At 42.1% G+C, this 21746-nt stretch overlaps 1 protein-coding gene across 4 annotated transcripts in view; it reads left to right on the forward strand.

Moving 5' to 3' along the window:
• UNC13B (unc-13 homolog B) overlaps positions 1 to 21385 on the forward strand; it is a 221518-nt gene extending 200133 nt beyond the window's left edge. For 2 of the 4 annotated variants that reach the window (XM_075019433.1, XM_075019437.1), the window contains 7 exons: positions 6304 to 6360; positions 10895 to 10975; positions 11368 to 11515; positions 14244 to 14300; positions 16834 to 16926; positions 18034 to 18193; positions 19394 to 21385. In XM_075019433.1, the coding sequence (XP_074875534.1) occupies positions 6304 to 6360; positions 10895 to 10975; positions 11368 to 11515; positions 14244 to 14300; positions 16834 to 16926; positions 18034 to 18193; positions 19394 to 19679 (882 nt within the window). In that variant the 3' untranslated portion in view covers positions 19680 to 21385. The remainder of the gene's footprint in view (positions 1 to 6303; positions 6361 to 10894; positions 10976 to 11367; positions 11516 to 14243; positions 14301 to 16833; positions 16927 to 18033; positions 18194 to 19393) is intronic. The other 2 variants (XM_075019434.1, XM_075019436.1) reach the window with 2 other exon arrangements.
• Positions 21386 to 21746: the final 361 nt, after the last annotated feature.

Below are 21746 nucleotides of genomic sequence, written 5' to 3' on the forward strand. Positions count from 1 at the left end.
TTCTTGCTCTGAGAGGGAAGGCCTTTGTCTCTGGCCTTGATGATGACAACTTTAAACAAAACTGCTGAGATGCAGTGTGCTGTCATACTTACTAAGCACAATATTAGCATGAGGCATAACTTCCTAAAGACTGCTTGCTCTGAGCTCAGATTTGGAGTAATCATTTCTGCTTGCCTTTTTTAATTTATAAAGGAGAAAAAAAATCTAAATTTAAGAAGATGAAATTTCTGTCTCTCAGTTGAATTGCTGTAAAAAGGAGTCTTTGGGGATAGGTGCTAAAATCATGTAAGAGCAGCATTAACATGACCCCTTCATAATGCAAGTGAGATCATGGGCCTCGGAGAGAACCAGGGAGGAACTGCTTGAGGTTTATGCTTGCTAGTTTTGAATTTTAAAGGCAGAGTAGGAGAGTGATTCAGTGCTTGTATCATAAAGAAGGCAATAACTGTGATCAGCCAATGCTTCCAACCTGCAGGATGTTGCTATAAGCCATTTTGAGTTTTTTTTACAAAGAATTTCTTGTTGCCATCACTTCAGTTTCAAATTGAGAAGCTCTTTCTGTGTAATGAAGCACATCCCCAGTTGTCTGAGATAAAGCAAAATGCTCATAGCTGGATTTTTAGCTGTCTAATCAATTGTATCGTAGTGAGGAGGCTGAACTAGTCCAAACTGGAAAAGAGTTGCTGTTTCAGAAAGGCAGCTGTGAACAATGCAATGATTAAAATGGCCTTGTCTTCAGTCCTTGAGCAGGGAACCTGTAGCGAGGCTAGATGGGCTAGAAGGGCAAAGAGCTGCTTCCACTATCACCTGGGACATATAGTGATCTATTCTGTCACCACCAGATTTTCACGACCCATAGTAGTGAAGGCTGGCAGGGCAAGGCAATGGAAAACTCAGGGTTGGTAGTGTGGGCAGAAGCAGTACTTTCTCTTTGCTATTCTACTTCTTTGCTATGCACGTCTTATCTAACTTTGCTTTCTTTTTTTTTTCTTCTTTTGAAAGCACATCAAATTCAGAAATAGCCCCAGGCACTGTAACTCACTTGCCTTCCAGCCCTCAGCAAAGAAAGCCCTAGTGCTCCCTCTCCGTGTTTGAAGGACCACTGGATGGGGATTTCCCTCCTAAAACTCCTCTGCAACCCTTAAGAAGTAGGGAATATTAATGGGAGAAAAGCTTCCCTTTTATGGAATATTTTGTCTCCTTTCTGTAAAATTGCTAGAGGTGCAAAAGTGTTTTTTCTGTGGTGGTCATGGAAAGCATACTTGGGTAGAAGGTTCCTGACATGCTGCAGTGTGTCTCACTTGTCGCTTGCATGACCCTGTCACTGCACAGTGCTTTAATGCCTGTTAGTCTCCGGACTGATCTATTCCACTTAAATTAGCTCAGCCTGTATTACATAGGGAAGAAAATCTAAGCTCTGCTCTTCCATTCTTTGCTGCTTCTGGAAGATTTTGTGTGGAGTGGGGCTCAGGTGAGAAAGCAGTCAGCTACTGCCTGTGAAGAATGCAATGGGGACGGGCAGTTTTACAGCCTTGCACTCTGACGACCTAAGCTGCGGGTGCCTTAATGACTTTCAGATGAGTGACTTCTACCTCTCTGAGTATTGACTGCCCATGGGTTGCGAGATTAGTAGCAACATCATCTCCAGTAACTCACCAAGCAATTCACACCTCACTAGTTTTAAGTAAAGATCAGCATTTAATTAAACACTCTCTGTCTTGGATGAGTGGATATGCAAAGACAGCTCTCTGGGAATCCTTATTTTGGGGTTCAGTGCACAACGCTTGGGGATATTAGCAGATTAGTTATACATTTCTTTCTCTCTCACTGCTTAGGACAAAACTATAGCATGCCATCAGTGACTAGTCAGGTCGGTGAAGAGTTGCTTAATTTACACACAGATGATTCCTCTGGAGCCTCTCCTTTATTTATTTCACACAGTACGCTACAGCTATTCACGTGAGGCTCCGTTTGTGCTTGCTTCTGCTGTGCTTTTTTCTACTTGTCAGACTTCCCTTCACTAAAGGAGAACATGGTCCAGGATAAGAACAAAATTTTCTTTAAGCTGCAGACTGATTTTAAATGCAACTTCCAAACTGGCTGTTCTTCAGGCTTGTCTGCAAGCAGCCCCACTCCAGAGCTAGTCTGTGGAGGAGAGTGTGGCCTTAAGAAGTTTTCTGAAACCTTTCTGAACTTGTGTTAGTTTAAATGAATTCTCTCCCTTGTGCTAGCTAGGAGCAGAAAAGCCCAAAGCTGCCTCTGTTATGAGGAGAAAAAGCTTTCTTAGCCTTGAATGAAATGATGGTCTGTGAACTTCACATGTGCCCAGATCTCTGTACTGACAAGTAATTATTTTCCCTGTTTCATCCCCACTTTTAAGCCTCTTTTCTCAGTGTTTAATACACCACAACAGCTAAAAAATAGTCTCAATTTTTAATGGATGGTAGCAAACATTGCCTGATGATGAAGTTTCTAAATGAACTTAAAGGCTGCTAATAAATGATCAGATCTCATTGTTGTTGAATGTACGAATTAAAAAAATCTGGGAAAGGAATGTACAGTACCAGATGAAACTTCCTTGCACTGGTATGTCTCAGAAAAATAAGCCTCAGTAACAATATGTTTTCCAAAAAAGGCCTGGAATTCAAAAGACTTGCAGTAGGGTTTTGTTTCCTAACTTTGTCAGCTGAGCAGTAGGACAGTTAAGCTGTTTGAGAGAGAGAGTTTGAGCCTCTGGAATATAAATTGGTTCAGTTCTGTTGCCTTCTAGCAATTACACTTGAGTCAGCTGATGATCCTTCTCTAAATGCTTTCACTTGAGGGGAAAAAACCCAGTCCATTAGCAAGGACCATTAACAAGGAATTAAAAATCTTTGTGTTGTGGACTACAGATGTCTTTCACGTTTCCAAAAAGTTTAGGAAGGTAAAACTAATTTCATGGGAAGAACCAGGAAAACCAGCACTAAGGTCTGTCCCCTTCCGAGCTACATTTGACACAGAGCTAGGCAGAAACAATTCTTAATAAGGACTTAATTTTTCCTCATATTCTGTCCTTGACGTTTTAATCAATTCCATTGTGGGCAGCTTTTCTCAAAGCTACCTGATATTTAAGTGTAGTTGTTTTCATTCCGTAGAGGCACACCTGGAATAAGTGCTCTCTGTAGAGCTTTGTGATATGTTTTCCATGAATAAATGACTTTTTTGAGGAGGTATAGCATCTTGTTTGCAAGAATGCCATTTGGCCAAGGAAGGAGCTGTCCATTAGATGATACCAGCATTGATGACAAACTCAATGTAACAGTAAAATAACTTCTCCATGCAGACACATTGACAGAGATTGGCACTGACTGATTAGGATTTTCTTAGCAGGCAAGAACTGAGGAGTAGTTATCTGAGCAGCTTTGTTCCTTGAAGCGTATCAAGTCACTGGGTATTGCTCAGTGTTACCAACCTGCCCTCCTTAGAAGCCTGCAGCAGGGAAACTATGTGCCTAGGCTAGTTAATGTTGTTGTTCAAATGTATTTTTTAAAAAAAGTGTCCAAAGAAGGCTGAAAATACTGGATCAAGGATTGTTAATATTAGTGTGTTCTGAGATTACTCACTTAACTTTTTAAAAATTCAGGTTATAAAAATGTTTGGGTTTTTTTTTTCTGCTTGGTCAACAGGCATGAAAACCTTAAGTTTTAAGACCTGTAAGTCAAACAAACTTCATGAGCAATCATACGGAACAGCAGGCATCTGTTGGGTGCCAGAGCACTGACTGAAGCCGTGTCCCCTGGTGGATTACTTGGTGTGGCCCACAGTGAAATCTTTGTGTTGCTTCTGGTGTGCAGTCACATTCAACCTTGCTCGCTGGAAATACAGAGTATTTTGTACTCTATCAGTTTAGAGAGTTAACATTACCCATTGGATACTGGCAGCAAGCAAAGCTTCCAATCTAATTTCAGAAACTTTCCTTTATGGATGTATTGTCCTTGCCTGCACTTCTCCCCCCCACCTCCAGCCCAAGGGTTGTGAATTTAATCAATTATCAAGAGCTTCTGTTTACCTACAAATTCAATAATGTTCATTCTGTATTGATTTGTATTCAACAAACATCAAAGGCTGAGCAACAGTGAGCGTTTAGGTGATGGTTATGGATAAAGCAAATCAAGAGGTTGTCTGTGATATCAGATCACAAGAGTCTTTCAGCTTGAAAAAATCTCCAAAGCTGGCAAAACTAAAGAAAAAGCATCTCATCTGAAAAATCACTTCTGGATTGCTGTTGTAATGGGCAGAGGGTGTCCAGTATCCCTAGAGTGGGTCTCAGTCTTTCCAGTGTTACAGCTGTAAATGATTTGCCTGCTTTCCTTCTGTAAAAGGGTACCTGCTACCTCTAGCAACAGCTATAAAGACACTTTTTTTGCTGAGGGGAACCCATCAGTGGGGCTGATGTTAACTTTAATCCTAGAAAACAAAAAATTATTTCAGCAATGATCTTTGCAGTAGAACCCAGTTCCCAGTTTCCTCTGCAAATGCATGTATGGGGTAGTTCCTGCTCCACAGAGCACTGGCTTAAAAGGCAACAAACAAGTACTGAAGAAGGAAGCAAAGAAAACAAACTGAGTGGCATAGGCAGGGATAAAGGGCAATATAATAATTCTGCGTTTACATCTTGCATCATTACAGTTTGAGGGATTTTGGGGTGGGGAGTGGTCATGGTAGTTGTGATTAAGTGAGAGGGTGAAAGACTGTTGAGATGAGAAAGGGTAGTAAAGGAGAGGAAAGGAGGGCTGTGGACAGGAGAATTGGATTTACTGGAGACCTTTGGGGAAGTGTGGTCTTCATGGAGCCAGCAGTCTCCAAATAAAATGAGCTTCATCTTCTTCCAAGTGTTTTCCTGAGCAAAAAGACCCGACTGAAGAAGATGAAGCTCATCTTATTTGGAGACTGAATTAAGCTTCCAGGGACAGACACTGGTGGTGCCACCCACCAGTGTCTGTCCCTGGAAGGTTATTTCAGGTATTCAGCTGGGACATCCCCCAGGCACTTCTCAACTGATACCTGTGGTGACATTTACACATACTTTTAACAATAGCCCCTAATGACCAATTACAAGCAAGGAGAGCCAAAGATCATCTTTGGCAGGGCAGTGCTCCTGGCATAGGGAAGGCTTTCCTGAGAGAGATAATGGAGGGGAGGTTAAATTAGGGAAGAGGGGTCACCTGTAGCTTTGTTTTGGTCCTAAAGCCCAAATCTGACTAGCCTGAGAGGGCTGAAGGGGAGGGCAAATTTCATGATATGATAGATGTGCAATTCATAGCCAGAACTACAGTAGGCTGGGGTTTTATTCCGAGTGGAGTAATAGGCAGTTGTGACTTTTTCAAAGAAAAAGGCAAGATTAGATGAATGAAAAGGAGCAAAGTGGAAGAAAGTAAATTCCAGCACACCCCATAAAGCACCTCTGGGACAAGAGGCTCCAGAATTGTCTTGATTGCTTTTGGCTTTCTCATTGAATTTTGGTCTTAACTCCCTAGGCAAAAGGACTATTACATAGCAGAGAAATGCTGTCGTGGGGAAAAGGAAAAATACCTATGTTGTAACCACTGCAGAGAAAGTATGTAAAAATCCATTATACTAGAGTGTAAGTGACATGAAGCAAAATTTCCCATCATTGGGATTTATCTTCCCTTTTTCTTTCTTCATTGGTCATACAGCATCAGTAAGGCACAGTGGGGGAAGAAGAGCCATTGGCCAAGCTTTTGACGTGTAAAGGTGATTGCAGCAGTATTCACTGGACTTTGTTTGCTGATCTCTCACCTGAAAACTGCTCAGACCCAGTTTTATTCCTGATCTGATATATGCTTAACCCCAGCGTGCTGATTGGGCTCTACTTCTATAGAGAGGTTGTCATCAGTTGTGTGATCTTTTGTTTTGGCCAGTCATATACTGTCTTCATGTGTATTTAGACTTGAAATCTAAAGGAACACTTTGAGATGAAGCCAGTGTACTGCCTTCACCTCCAGCCTGTGCAATCCATTTGAACACACATCCTTATTAAATGGGTGACTGCTGTAAGCAAGAGTGAACCAGTTAGCAGAATATTGTGTTCCGAAATAGTTCTTGATGTGGTATCCACGGAAATGCCAGATTTTATACCAGGTAATAAACTGGCAAAGAGTCAAGTTGCTGTGACTGGCCTTGGGGCGGTTATGTAAAATTCTAGCTGTGAACTGACTTGACTTGCTCAAAGGAAAAACATGCAAAGCTTGTTTATAATCTTTTTTTTCCCCTCCTTTCTTTTCTAACTTCTTGCAATCATAGGGCACACAGTTGATTTTCAGTGCTGCTAAGGAACTGGGACACTTGTCAAAGTTGAAGGTATTGTTCTGCATGGCTTGTGTTAATGTCCGTGTGCATAACCATGGAGGTGTAGTAGTGCATAATATGTCTGGTGCTTCCAGTGGTTTGTTACTGAATGCAATTGTAGAGAAATGCTTTTAAATGCATTAATTGTGCTTTTAAATGCATTCTGCTAATATTAGTATTGTGTTTAACTGTTAAATTTTATTGTGGGTTTAATCATCAAAGTAGCTTCTGTCTTCTGTAGATACAGTGATCAGTTTGGTATATCAATTTAAAATGAAAAAAGTAAAGTTCTCAATATCTGGCCAGTTCCTCTGTATCCCCATGTATAAAAGGGAGTCCCTTATGTGATCGTGATAATGAGGTATTGGTCAGAAAGATGATTGTGCTAGCTATTGATGAATTATATGAACTGTTACAAAAATAACTGTCGCTTGTGGAAGAGAGCCTGTCTCTGTAAATTCCTCTGCGTGGGCTCTCTTTGCAGGCAAGCTGGCATTTAGCATGAAGGCTATGTTGATGTGTTTTGACAGTGCGTGACGTGACAGTGCATGACATGAGCATTACTAAGTGCACACTACCTCACCATAAGCCAATCAAGCATTAATTCACTGGTCACGACAAGAATGGTATGAAAATAGTGACGCCTTACAACATTCAGATTGCACTATGTTGTGGTTTGACTTGTGCTACAAAACAGGTATTGTGCAAGAGGAGGTATAAATCTGAAGTGTCACAGTGCACAAACTGTGCTGCAAGGAAGATGGAGCTGAACTTGAACTCTATCTTGAAGCATGATCAGGGAAATCTTCCGACAGCAAAGGGCATTCTCCTAAGTGATTAGTGCAATTTCAAAATGCATTTGTCTTTTCCCATTTTTTTTTTTGTCTTGTGCACTTCTTACAGCTGTCTTTATATGACTATCTGTTTCCCTTGCCCAGCAGACACATTTTACATACACATGTTGATGACCCAGATCAGTACACAGTTCATTTAAGGTAGTGCTTATTAGCAATCCTGGAAAGTGATCTGGACATGCAGGTGTGTCATTAGATGCACATGCTTTTCTCCAGCTACATTTTGAGGCTGTTAGTATCAGTTAACAGTGACATAACATAAACCTTCAAGTGTGGTTCCTCAGGGGAGTAGCTGTCACTTGTGCTGGGGGATGGCCCTGTGCGCTCCCACAGCCAGGCTGTCCTCCCTGGTGATGTGGCTCCCGAGGACTGCACTACCTCCACTGCTTCCTGTGCTTGCAATGCTTTGTGTTGCTTCGATGGGAGAAATGGGGAGAGAGGAGCTTTGTAGCCTGCCTGGGACAGTTGGAGCTGGACCACAGCCTCCTGTGAGTATCCCCTTCCCCTTTCAAAAACATCAGCAAGAACTCAGCATTTGGAGGAAGAGAAGCAATCCCTGCCTTCTACATGCATTCCTGGTGTCAAAGTGGGAGAGCTTTGAATTTGCTCCATTTCTCCTCCCAGGTTGCAAGGACAAGTTTGTGCACAGATGACTGTGAGTTCCTGTGGCTTGCTTGCATTCTCAGGCATAGCCAGTGACATTCATTGTTACCTTTTACTTCTTCCATATTTTCTCATTACTGGAATTTCTTAATATATGCAAGGTGCCTTTTGCCAGGAATGAGTTGGAAGCTTTGCCACTTTCCATTTGCGCTGGTCAGATGAAGGCCATCGCTCAGCAGTAGCCTGTCTTCTCTTCAGTGTCTGTAAAGCTTAACTTTGGTAACTCTGGACTGCATTTTTAGAAATGCACATAAGCATGCAAATCAGGCAAGCCCTGGTGTGTGTTCAAGCCTTTATTTGCATAGCCACATATAGGACTACAGCAGCACAGGTACACAGGATTTTATATGTGGCAAGAGAGCTGTACACAAATGCGAAAGCACTTTACCATCTGAGTTCTAGAGACCTTTAGTTCAGACAGATGGTGTGAACTGACATTATGTCCAAAAATTTCCAGAAGAGTAAAGGTATTAAAAGAATGAAAATTGTTTGGGTCTGTGTAAGCATTGTGGATATTATTTTTTTTTCCTTTCATTTTTGCAGGCACATACAAGCTAACAGGGAAGGCATGAGTAAATGGCTTTTCAGACCCCCTCTCCTGGGCATTTTGCAGTTCCACTAAAAGCCTGGGAAACTTACAGGATGGATTTTAAGTTTTATTTGTCTTAAATAGAACAGGAAGAACAGAGCCCTAGTGAATCAGATAACTCAGCTGAAAACTGAGACTGACAGACCTGACAAGCACAGGCTCTCATCCTGATGACAAATCAATTTCACAGTGTATTTTAAAATGCTCAGAAAAGCAACCATAAACCTGGCACCTTAGTGCCACATATCTGCCTCCCATTTATTATCAAACTCTTTCTGCTTGGTTTGCTTAATAGCCAGCAGCCAGAGCAGGGAGCAGCAGCCTTGTCTCCCTTGCACTGCCCCAGGATAACCAGCCAAGCTCTGACCGCAGAGGTTCTTCTGGGACTACCTGTGGAGAATACAAGAATGAGTCTGAGAGACTAGGAAAAGATTTTATTTTTTTTTTTTTACTTCTTCTGCTTGAAGTTGCATAATTTTTTGATGTAGATGTTTGTGGCTTGCTGCTGGCTGGCAATCTGGGAAGTGCAGGGTAGCATTCTGTGCAGTCCTTTATAGGAACAGTGTGGGACTTGCAGAGGGCAGGTACACAGGGCAGTGACAGTCTTGGGCTCCTCTGTGTGTAGGTGAAAGCATTTAGCAGTCCAGTCACTGGGACGTTTTTACATGTGTTGAAGGAAATGGCACTGGGAAGCTGTTTTAGAAAGCAGTGATGTGTTGCTGTGCATTGACAGCATGGACACTGGCAGGGTGACCACTCAGGGTGGGGCTGAATGAGTGCTTTAGGTGTTTAAGAAAAAATGCTGACCACCTGGTTTCTGTTACAGTGTGTGCAATCTGGCAGGCAGACCTAGAAAGTCATTTCAACAGACATGAAAGTCCCTCTGCACTGGGGGCAAGGCTACATTGACTAAATTGGCCTCTCCTATAAATGTGAGCTCTGGCTGATTGTGCACTTAATCTGACTGTCAGACAGAGAAAAGAATGTTTTACCCTCTGTGTACTGAAGTGTGAAGCCACATCATCTTCAGTTGAATTACTCGCAGCTCATGAAGAAGAGGGAGGAGAGCTATTGCTCCCCTAAGGACAGCTTGTTACAACAGAAGATATGTTGCAGCTTACAGAGTTACTGTGCCACTCACTGTACTTGGGTCCCCAGACCAGGAGCATCCCATGTGGGGTAGAGGGCAAGTTGAGGTATGTCTCTAGTCCTCAAGAAAGCACAGCGCAAACTTGTCTGAGGTACTGCTGACTTGAGAGGCATCTTCTGTACAGTTTAATGCAGCACTGTGCAAAGGTGCTAGCTAGATGTCTGTGAGAAGCATGGCAAATGCCTATAGCACTGTGCCTAGACTGCAGTGAGCCCCGTCTCGATCAGGCAGGAGATGGATCATAGTGGATAATGAATGGGAACAGCACCAGGCAATGTGAAGAATCACCAGGCTGCAAGATAGCCAGCAAGTTTTATCAGCATGAAACGCACACATGATGCCACATACTGGGCATGCTTTACTCAAAGACAGTTTAGCAGATGTGTCTCCTTGGAAGGTGTCTGTTATCAGAGGCTATGACGTTTTAAAGTAGGGATAAGTAGCCTTTGCCTGATTTGCCTGCATCTTCTTCATGAATGCTTCAGTACCTAGGCTGCAGTCAGCTGGCCTGACCCTCCTGCAGCTCAAACAGTTAGAATTTGGGTTTGTGCAAAGCTTTGACTTCCTAAAATGTGCCGTTTTCCCCTGAGACCTAGACTAAGCATCAGAAAGAGCGAGCTTAGTGAAATACCAAAGGATGGCACATCCACGTAGTCAGGCAGAAGTCTTAACAGAGACGTGCTTCCACTGCAGGAAAGGGAATCCCTTCCCAAGGGATTCCTGGCTCTTTGCTATTAGAGATGGTGGGTCTTAATGGGAACAATTTCTTTTAGTAAAGGTATTTTCTAGAACATGTTGCTTGTTTGTTTGATTTTCTTCCTCTGCACCAACAGCACGATGAATTAGTGACCTTTGTAGATGGAAGAATTAAAAAAATCCACAAACGACATATAACAGCTTTGGCCAATATCTGGTTCATAGAATTCCTTGATTTAGGTAGTGTATTGAGAGTTTTGTTGTGGCTGCTCTAGAATGACAGGGGTAGCAGGCAGATTCCCATTGGGTTTTCTGAGAGACAAACTGTGATTTTAAATTGTCACTTACCTCTGTCCAGTTCCTTTCCTTATTTCTCTCTTTTGTGCCTGCAAGAAACAGAGAAAGTGGGTTTATTTTCAAGTTAAGTTGTAATAAATGACTCTGAGAGACTCCATTAAGCGTTCCTTAAATAGCTGAATTAATGCTGTGGCCACGTAGCCACAGCATAAATCCAAAGAAAGTGATGATACTGGGGGCTCCTTTTCCTTTGGTCTCTGACAACATACTCACATCAAATATAATGGTTGTTTGCAGGATCATATGGTGAGAGAAGAAACTAGGAGTCTCACTCCAAAGCAGTGTGCCGTTTTGGATCTGGCACTGGATACGATCAAAGTAAGTGATTCCATTTCTGTCTCTGTCATTCTGTTGCTCCATCCCCAAATACTATTTGGGAGAACAGTGCCTGTCCGAGTTCAGGAGATGGCAGGAGTCTGTCGCTGCTGTTATAGCAATAAAGGCACTGAGTGATACTGCCATGTTAGTGTAAACCTGAATAGGCTCAAGTGGCTGGCATGTGCTGGTAGGCAGCATATTTATGTTTAAGTGCTTTGGAAGAGGAAAGCCATGAGTAGTTGGTATCAGTTGGTCTAAGAGCTGGATTTCCAGTACAGAAGCTGTTTTGTGGATTTTTCTGGCTCTTTGCCATCCGCACACACAATACCACGTAAATGTTGGTTGCTGATTGCAACTCTGTCAGTATTTTTCCTGTTTCTTCTTACTCTTAGCAATATTTCCATGCTGGTGGGAACGGTCTGAAGAAAACCTTCTTGGATAAGAGTCCAGACCTGCAGTCACTTCGATATGCTCTCTCTCTCTACACTCAGACCACAGACACTCTCATCAAAACCTTTGTCCAGACTCAGACAGCTCAGGGTAAGGCTCTTCTGTGGTGTTGGCGAAGTTGAATGGAGCTATCCGCTCTGTTAATAACTGCTGTGTCTTGTACTGCCAGTTTGTAGAGTGCTTTTGGCAGTAATGTTTCTGGAAACATGACAGTTCAGAGCTTTTGAAACTGGGAAGGAGGGGAAGGGGGTTATTTCCCACTCAGCAACTACATTTTGACAGAGCAGAAATATGTGAAACATAAGGCCTGGGGTGTTTGTGGTCTTTTTTTCTGCAATCCTCACTTAACAGTCACGTTTCATGAATTAATGTGGGTGGGTGACTTAAGTGAAATTTGAAGTTACTGTACTGAGACTTACACGGTGGTGTGAGAGACCATTTCAACAAGATACCACCGCAGAAACTAGTCGGTGCCTGTGTCGCAGGCCAGCTGCCAGCAGCCCCTGTAGTCCTGACTAAGGCTGATTGACAGCAGTGTGATGAGTCATAGAGCTACATGCTGCCTGTGAAGGGAAAAGTCTCTTAGGAGAGCAATGAAAGCTCTGTTTTGTCTGCAGCCAGTACAGGATATGTGTGAGCTAGATGATTACAAATCACCACAACATATTAGTAAGCTGCTGGGATGGGTCACTGGAGTTCTTTGGTAGCTCTCTGGGAAGGCACGATAGCGGTGCTATTTCATTTATTTGGAAGGGATAAGCAGTTAATTGTCTGTATCTTTCATTGTTTTCATGTAAACATCTCCAGATTGTTGTACAGAATAATTTGGTCCCTAGCCAGGGACCTTCATTGGCTATGAACCTCACTAATCTCAGGAAGAGGGGACAGATGCTATTAGAAGTTAGGTCAAGACTGAAACTGTTTTAAGTTTATAAGCTGTTTAAATACAAGCCTTGGCACTGGGCTACTACATCTCAGCAGGAAAAATCATACAACTCCATGGGGTGTCTTTCTGCCATCTTTTTGCTTGGGGTCCTTTTTCCTTTAATCCTGCCAAGCCTATGAGACCTGGTGACCCCACAGACTGTACTAGCTCTGTCAGCATACTGTCACAGCGAGCCTGGAAATCAAGGGGAAATCACCCCCTAGCCAACACATTTTTCTCTCATGTGCAAATGAGACTGCTTGCCACTGGCATTCCGCAGCTGATGGAGAAAGTACTGAGAATTCTTGAGCAAAACAAGGTATGTTTTTAAAGAGAAAAGTTGAGTCTAGTTTTGGGGATGGAATCACCCCTATCTTTAGCAGCACTATATATTCTTGCTTAGGTTGAAACATACTGCATTAAAACACTGAAGTTAACTAAAGAGTGAGCATTTGAGAGAATGGTCCTATAGCTGTGTCCCAGCAGAGCAACGATGACATCCAGTGGCCAGACAGGTCAAAGACTGCTACATTCACAAGGGACTCCAGGAACTTGGCTGTTGCCATTAGAGTTACACAAAACAATTTTAATGGGGAACTTGTGTGCAGTGTGTTTTCCATCTTTGCTGTTCTATGACAAATGTTTCCCATTATATATCCAGACCATGCAGCTAGTTTTTTATGTGGATCCTGTTATGTTGTCATGATGAGCCAAGATGCAAGGATGTATGCAGCACTGCTGTTCTACACTCCATGCTATGGTCAGGAGTGCTTAAAATTAGAGGAAGAAGGTGCTCCATTGAAGTTGCAAAGTGGCAAATTCAAGCTGATATGAGGAAGCAGCTTCATGCAGTGTCTGATTTGACTATAAAATTCCACTGAGGGCGAGTATTTAGCAGATACACAAAGATAATTGAACATAATCTAAGAGCAGCAGGAATATACAGGGTTGCCACAGAACGGGGCAGGAGGTGGGGTTTTTTTAAATTTTTTTTTTTTAAGAAGCTTAGGAAGAATGAAGCTCTAGCTTTACAACATAAGATGCATGCATTACAACGTCATTGATTATCTCTCATAGCTGACTGATGACATTCCTTTGTGGCTTATCTGAGCCACTTTGGGAAACAGGTCCTGGGTATGGTAGGCCACTGAGCTGGTCCAAAGCAGCATCTTCTACATTAGTAGGCTTGAGAGTTTAGGATCCTGTTTGGGGAACAAAAGACTTGAGCTACCCAATATCTGTAGGATCAGTGATGGAATATCTCTGAGAAAGGCATGACTTGCTCCTGGGATTGGGGCTAGAAAAGGATATTGCTTGCATACACTTCTCAGTAACCCCATTTGGTGGATTGGTTTGGAGATCTGCACACACATTGGAGGGACAGAAGGGACGGCACTAGTATTTACAGCTGACATCTGCTTACCGGAGCTCTCTGATGTTTCCCTTTGTGTAAGTCAAGCTTCCCACAAGCCTATGGGAGGAAATGGCTGCATGCAGAACTATTTAAATGCTGACTGTTTCAGTCTCTTACTTCACTGCTCAATGGTTGCATCTTCCAGTTCGTGAAGTATCTATTGCACTCATTTCCTTACTGAGCAGGCTTCTATAGCACTATGCTGTTAAGTGTTTGCTCTGCGAAGTTGGATTGGAGCTTGTAGTTTAGTTATGCCAGCACAAATTCTGTTCTTGTTTTAACCCAGACAATCCCTTACTTGCAGACAACCTTGCTCTCCAAAGTCTGTGTTGGTGCAGAAGATCTAAAAGGATATTTTGTCTGTTGAGAGCTAGAACAGTTGTTTTGTATTTGATTGAGTGACACCACTAACTGGATTGTAATTCATACTCTTCTCTCTTTATCTTGCTTGCTTCTTGCCTTTTGAATTCATGTCTCAGTGCACGATGGGAAAGGTATTAGGTTTACCGCTAATGAGGACGTTCTTCCTGATAAGGGTATGTTCAAGTCTAATGTTGTTCCCATAACAACATTAGTCAACTGCCTTGCTTTTGAAGTCATCTTGCCCATGCTCAGAAACCTTTTCCAGAGACCCGTTCCCCGTAGCTCCTTGTAGAAGTGAACTTTCACCAAATGCTTGCATCCCACAGACAGAGCTACAGGTTGCACAGTTTAGAAGCTTGTACCTTGCCTGAGAGCCTGTCCCCAAGCTTGAGATTTTTTCACGGGATATGAAAGCTGTCTTGAAAATGGACTGGGATTTGGGAGATGCTACAGACTTGTTCCCCTACCCTTTACCATGGGCTGTGTATTGCTGTTTCAAGTCCTAGACTTGCATGCGTATGGTCTGCTGAGACAGGCTACTGTAATACATGGTAACATCTGATACGCACTCAAGATTATGGCCGAGCTTGAACCATCTGGCTTGAAAGGGGGTAGCTAAAAGTTTGCGTGCTCAGGAGAGCCCTAAAAATCAAGCCTTGTTGTGTTTCATCTCTCAATTTATTTTTTGCTGTCTAAAGTCTTTTTGTTATCTTAGGTGAAATACATCTGTAACCCATTGCACAAGCTCAGTTCTGCAGTTTCACCTTCCAGTATCGCACTACCAATGAGACTTGCATGTCAAGTTTTAAATCTGCTTGTCACTAAATGTGCAAATATGTATATGCACAGAGGTGTATGTGCTCAGAATATTTTTCACTGGCCATCTACAAAGTGTTTTTTTGTCTCTGAACATTTCAGTTACTAGAACAAGATTTTTGTATGACAAGACAAGAATGAGGGTAGAAGAAGAAATAAAATAAAATTAAATTTTGTCCTCCTCAAATGTAATAGGATAATTCTGCTGTCATTCCTCTGAAGCATCAGTGTCTCCTTTATAACCTATTAATTACACTAAAGATCAGTAAAATAAAGACCTGAGTGTTTGGCAGCTGATATTTCTGCAGATGTGGCCTGGTAAAGTTGTTATATACTGTTGGTAAACTTGTCTGTTTCCATGGAAAATGCCGACAGTATAAGTGACAGAGCTGCACCATCAGATGGGTCAGGTCAATAATCAAGCCTACCAATTTTAAAGCTCTGTGCTTATATACAAAAAAGAAGGAACACTGCCCTTCTAAGCTGGGAGGAAACAGTACATTCAAGATCATGTACAAATGTTACAGCCTAGAGGCTGTTTATTGTACTCAGGTCGAGAGTGAGAATCTACCCTAAGATAAAAATTTGAGGTTCTGTTTTGCTTGCTCAGATACTTCTACTTGTATATTAATGTGACTTTCACAGCCTACAGATCTGTGTCATGTAATTCTCTTCAGAGAATTGCACAGATGAGCTCTCAACCTCTTGGTTTTTAAATGAGTGTTTTTGCTGCCTGCAGACTGTTCTTGTGAAAGTTGACTTGTTAGATCTATCTAATCAAAACGTTTGTTTAATTATATCCTTCAAGGTCCTTATCTTGAATTTCAAACACACTAATTCTTTCACTTAGTAATGTGTCTTAGCCTCAAAACTGACAAAACAACACTGCTGTTCCTAGGTACTCAGTTACCCTGTAGGTATCCCAATGACAACAGCATTGCTAATTGTCAGCCCGAGGTCAGACAGTTGTCAAAGAGAAAGTAAAATCAATCTATCTTATCAAAGACTTCATTTTCATTTTGCAAAGCAGTCTTCTTCTGTAATTTACATGCCATCTTGACTTTCCTACCCAAAAAATGTCTTTTCCACATATTGCATGATAATTATGATTAGAAGTTAAAAAGTTGAAAACATCATAATACATGAAGGTTCGTGAGATCTTCTCCCTCTGTTACAATACGTTATATTTTCCTCTTTGGAGCTATATGTTGTTTTCTCCCTGGCTAACTGATGAAGGGAATTAAATATGCAAGTTGTGAGTGCTTCTATCTCATCATTTTTGGTGCACAACAGTGAAGGGGTTCTCATTATCCCCTGAAGGGAAGCAGATAGGCAGTCAGGATGACAACTTTTATCTGATGTACAACATGGAAAAAGGTTCTTGGAGGGTGAGACTGCACTGTGTGTCTGTGCAAATCACTAACATCTTTGTCTTTTTTTCCCTAAACTTCCTCTCTGGTGTAATTTTTGTTTTGTTGGGCTTTTTGGTCCTTCCTTCTTCCCTGAGCAGACGGCATGCCGATACCCACCGCTGGAATGCCTGCATGTACACACGATAGCTTGGCAGGAACTTTTGAAAAATACTTGCTCTCTGTGAGGTTCCATTGTTGAGCTTTAGGTCTTTTAAATTCTTTTAAAATTCTTACTAGTATTCTCAACAGGACATGATCTTCATGGTGGAGTACAAAAAATGTTAGTGTTTGTGTGTTGGGCATGCAAGCCTGATGTTACCTTGCATTAACGTTACATTATCAGTGTCGACTGAAAAGCTGGCTATGGAAGGTGTACTGTGAAAATGCTATATTGTCTTGCTGAGGCCATAAACCAAAGACAGGTGCCAATAAACAATAATCCTTGTGTGCACGGTGGATGTCAATTTTCTTCCAACAGGCTCCGGTGTGGATGATCCTGTGGGTGAAGTGTCCATACAGATCGACCTGTATACCCACCCAGGAACTGGTGAGCACAAGGTCACGGTGAAAGGTATGGCAAAGCATGTGTTACTGCTCAGACTTTGTGACTGTGTCGAGGCAAACCTCCAGCTGGCAGTCATTATATTTCTGTGTTATCTCACGGGATGTGAATCCAGAATTGTTTTCTCTGTTTCACATTAGGAACATGTAGAGAAACAGCAAATGAGCTTGTCCAGCCAATGACATGGCAATGTGCAGTCTTGTTGTTTATTGGCAACGATATATGATGTAAACAAAAATTGGATGATGGCTCTCGCCAGGCGCCACAGTTTAGCCTGGGCTGCAGAGAACAAGGCAGCATGACAGGGTGATGTTGCGAAATTGCTCAGTGTAAACCGAGAGATCGCAGAGCCAGTAAGAGCTCAGAAGCTCCTCTGCCCTGTCCTGAAGACCACGTTGGTCCCTGAAGAGCTGCTCTGAAAATAACCGAAGCAGTGATTCATCCCAGGCTTCCTCTTCCTCCTTCGTCTCGTTTACTTGAATACAGCATATTTAACTACTTTAATTTCCTCTGAAGATTTATATAAACAGCTCTTCAGGCCTCTCTTCTGGCTAAATCTACACTGCAATGCAAAAACTGATTTTCGAAGCTATTTCCTGTGCTTCAGTCTGTTCCCTGCAGTGACCTAAGAGAGAATGAGAATTGAAGAGCTAATAATTCTGGGTTCTGGAACCACCTACAGCTCATGGGCTTTGTTTGTCTTACCTGCAGTCTCATTTTCCTTTTCAACAGAGACCTTAACATCGCCCCCCAAATGCCTATTTTTTTCCTCATCCCACACGTAATGTAGACGTAAGCACTGAACTGGCAGGGCAGCCTACCTGGACCTGCAGGAATGCCTATTGTTTTGGACTAATTTCTTGACTATGCATATGGCAAAAGCTAAGTGCTGTCCCAAGTATTAAATTCCCTTCACAGAACCTAAACTAGAGCAAAAAAGCATTTCTTTGTATTACAAAAAAGTCCTGCCCATGTGTGTCAGGGCATTGGCGTGTTTTGAGTTGGACTTTGTCCTCTGAAACAAGAAATAGAAAGCAGAGCAGAGTGGAAAGGTGTCCAGAGCAATGGAAACAAATTACTGTTTACTGTAAAACAGGTTGTGACTCTCTTTTCCAGTTGTGGCAGCCAACGACCTGAAGTGGCAAACGTCTGGCATGTTCCGACCATTTGTTGAAATCACCATGATTGGGCCCCATCAGAGTGACAAGAAGAGGAAGTTCACAACGAAGTCAAAGAGCAACAACTGGGCTCCCAAATACAATGAAACCTTTCACTTGTACGTATGAAAAATAGCCTGGGGATCTGATGTGGCAAGTGCAGATGCAGAGGACAGAGAGGGTTTTCCAGTGTCCACAGACAGCCTGCTCAGGGCCCAAAAAAGTACATGAACGAGTAGCTTGGCCCAGTCTTTGGTGTCTTGGCAGAAAAAGCTAGATTATAGTAGTTTTTGCGGTGGGTGGGATGCTGAGGTCTGTTCTATACCATCGGTATCCTTTGGCTACCTTCTGAAACGCATTGTATGTCCTGTGAACATACTTTACTGTGCTCCATCATTTTAATGAACTTTGTATCTTTTATTGGTAGAGTTGAGGCTAAAAGTTCATTACATATTTTTAGTTCTTTTAATCTTAATGTGTGTTTTTATCCCAACTCGGCCTGTGGGACATGCTTTCTGAACTTGTTTCCAGGGATACAGCCCTTGGAACTGGTAGTAAGTTGCACTGCTAAAATTGCAGTCTTTATCAACACTAAGCATTTATCACTTCTTATTTGGCTTTCATTATTACAAAGGCATCTTCCTTCTTGGAAGGCTCAACACAGAGAACTACAGACTAGTGCTCACCCAGCTGTACAGTAAGAATGAGAGGAGAAGAGATGACCAGCAAAAGACTGTAAACATCCTGGGGGAGAGGGACTGTCCATACAATTTTCCTTTGATGTGAGGAATGGCAGGCTTCCTCTAAGTGAAGAGATTTTGTCCCTTTTTTTTTATTATTATTTTAATTTTAGAAGCATCAGAAAGGTTGGGAATGTATTTTTATTAGCTTTTGCTTTAATGGAAGGTTCTGAATCTTTAACAAAGACTTCATCTAATTAAAATATTAATTACTGAAATGGAGCAACCCTTAACAGTAGCAGAAATGTTTAAAGTCATCTGAGTTGAAAATCTATTAGCCTGGCTTTAATGTTCTCCACGCCTCTCATTTCACACTTTAATACACACACATGCAAAGGCAACTTGATAAGTGTTGCTGTTTTTTTCCTTTTAAGTAGCCAGATTGTCTTTATCAGCTGTAAATCAGCAAAAAAGCCCATACACCATAGGTTTTACTTCTCCCCCTCTGACCAGGTTTTTCTGTAGAAAGGAGTTTTCTGTGGCTCATCAAAGCACTCCAGTCAGCTGCTGATGCCTTTATTTTGCAGAGGAATTTATACATTCTGAGAAACTGTAAGTAAACGTGTTTGTGTTTTTCAGCATACTGGGAAATGAAGATGGCCCTGATGCCTACGAGCTCCAAGTCTGTGTGAAGGATTACTGCTTTGCTCGGGAGGACCGAGTACTGGGGATAGCAGTGATGCAGCTCAGAGACATAGCAGACAAAGGAAGCTGTGCTTGCTGGTGCCCCCTTGGGCGCAGGATTCACATGGATGAGACTGGACTTACGGTCCTGAGGATTCTCTCCCAAAGAACCAATGATGAAGTTGCCAGAGAATTTGTAAAGTTGAAATCTGAGTCCCGCTCCACAGAGGAAGGCACCTGAGCTGTGTAATGTTCCCTTTTCTCTTCTGCCTTGTGCCAGTATGTGCAAGTGTTCAACAATTCTCTTTTATTAATTACAGAAGTTTTTTTTCATGTTGTCTTTGTCAGCTCCAATAGCGCACTTGTGCTGTGCAGGAAACAAATCCGTCAATCTGATGTGAATTATTTATTTTTTAGTAGCTGGGTAAGACACCATAGAGAATGAGACAGTCTCTTCTTATTTAAAATGCAAATTCTGCTTTGTGTATATAAATTATTTTATATTGGAGGCTGGGTATGCTGGGTTTTGTTGATATGCAGCACTGTGATTTTATCCTCTGAAGCTGGCAGACATTAAAAAGGTTTTACATAATCACACTATGATACAAACACACAGCTGTGTGGAAATTGGGAGAATAATAATGATTTGGGGTTTTGTCAAAGCACAGTTATCTCTCATTGAATTTATGTACTGTGGAGCCGCCTGGGGATGTTCTGGCACAGATTATACCAGTGTCCCAATGTGATATGCAGACACCTCAATGTCTGCTTAAAAAAATAAGTTGCAAATTGCTCTGAAGATGCACACCAAATGAATGTATGACCATGGATGTGCTGCTGTGAGCATGGGCGAGACCAATGGGACAAGTGCAGAAGGGCCTAAGAGCTCATAGCCAAAAGCTGCAAAGGCAACACACCAGGAGCAGGCTGCAGCTGCTCTGCTGTTGTAATTAGATGGTGTATCTCAGAGAATATAAATCCCCATGTGCTGCTGGGGATCCTTTATCACCATGGGGGTGCGGTAAGCTGCTAAACTCCACATTCACACTTTGGCTACCGTGACCGCCACGGTAAGGAAGGGAACAACATCAGAGCCATGACAGATAACATGGCTGCTATGTATTTTTTCCACTTCAATATTCTTTTGTTAGTTTTTTGACATAGGATTGGATAATTTAATACTTGCAGGCTTTCTGTAGCATTTTGTTACCCTGGAGTAGCTGAGACCATCCTCACTATGAACCCAGAAATGATGGCTCGCTTGGGAGAGAGCAACATGTCTCTCCTCTGCAAGCACTCAGTCTGGAGTGCTGGTCAAGGGGCAGCAGGTCCATTCAGTTCTGATCTTGAAGTCACTGTTGGCCGTGCTGCAGTTGATCCATGCTGATTGTCATTAATCTGTGATTTAACGATACCATTGAAAATATTTTTGCACTGTCTTAAAGAAGCATCTGGGTTTTGTTTTCTTGCAAAACAAAACACTGTCCTGAGCAAATTGATTGCAGGGAGGTCAGAATTTCTGACTGAAAATTCTTAAGCAGGAAGGTCTGGAGTAGTGATTGCACCTGAGGTATGGTTGTTGGAGGGCTTCTTAGTGTTTTGGGGATTTTTTTGCTATTTCCAGTTGCCCTTGTGCTCTGGAAAGTGCAGCTGGAACAAGCCAGTCCTTGCCCATAAAGTACTGTAATACTGTCAATAAATTCAAGGACTGCGTATTGAATTACATTTTTTTTTCTATTTTCTCTGACACTTTTACAGCTTTATGATACAACTCCTGTATTTCATGGGCCTGCTTGTAGAGTTCTGAGATAGCACATCGGCTTTGTTCTTGTTCGTGGTGTATTATAATAATGCTCTTCAAAACTCCATGCTATTTGTCATGAATTTGAATCATTGTATGTGCCATTGTTATGAAAGCTGTTAGTACCGTCTTTAATAAACTCTTTTAGCAGCATTTGGAGTCATCTGTTGAAGTGTAACTGTAATTGGGTTTGCTAAATCACACAGGGCAGAATCACTACTGCATCCTTGCAAATTACTCTCATTTAGTACGTAGATATTTCTTTGGTGCTGTAGATGCCCAGCAAGGGGTATGACTCAGACAAATCCCCCCTCCTCCGTCATGCCTCTGTCTATGACATCTTTCCCTGAAGGTCTTGGCTTCTGATAACACGCTGAGACATCACAGAAGAGCATAGAGATTAACTTACTTCCTTTTCTTCTCCAGTCTGGCCTTGAAGTCAAGTTTCCTTTGTACTCAGGTAGCCTCCTGAAGGTGCTGAATGAAAGTCACAGGCAGGCAGTAGGA

This window comes from Buteo buteo, chromosome Z (assembly GCF_964188355.1).
Source record: "Buteo buteo chromosome Z, bButBut1.hap1.1, whole genome shotgun sequence".
Lineage (NCBI taxonomy): Eukaryota > Metazoa > Chordata > Aves > Accipitriformes > Accipitridae > Buteo > Buteo buteo.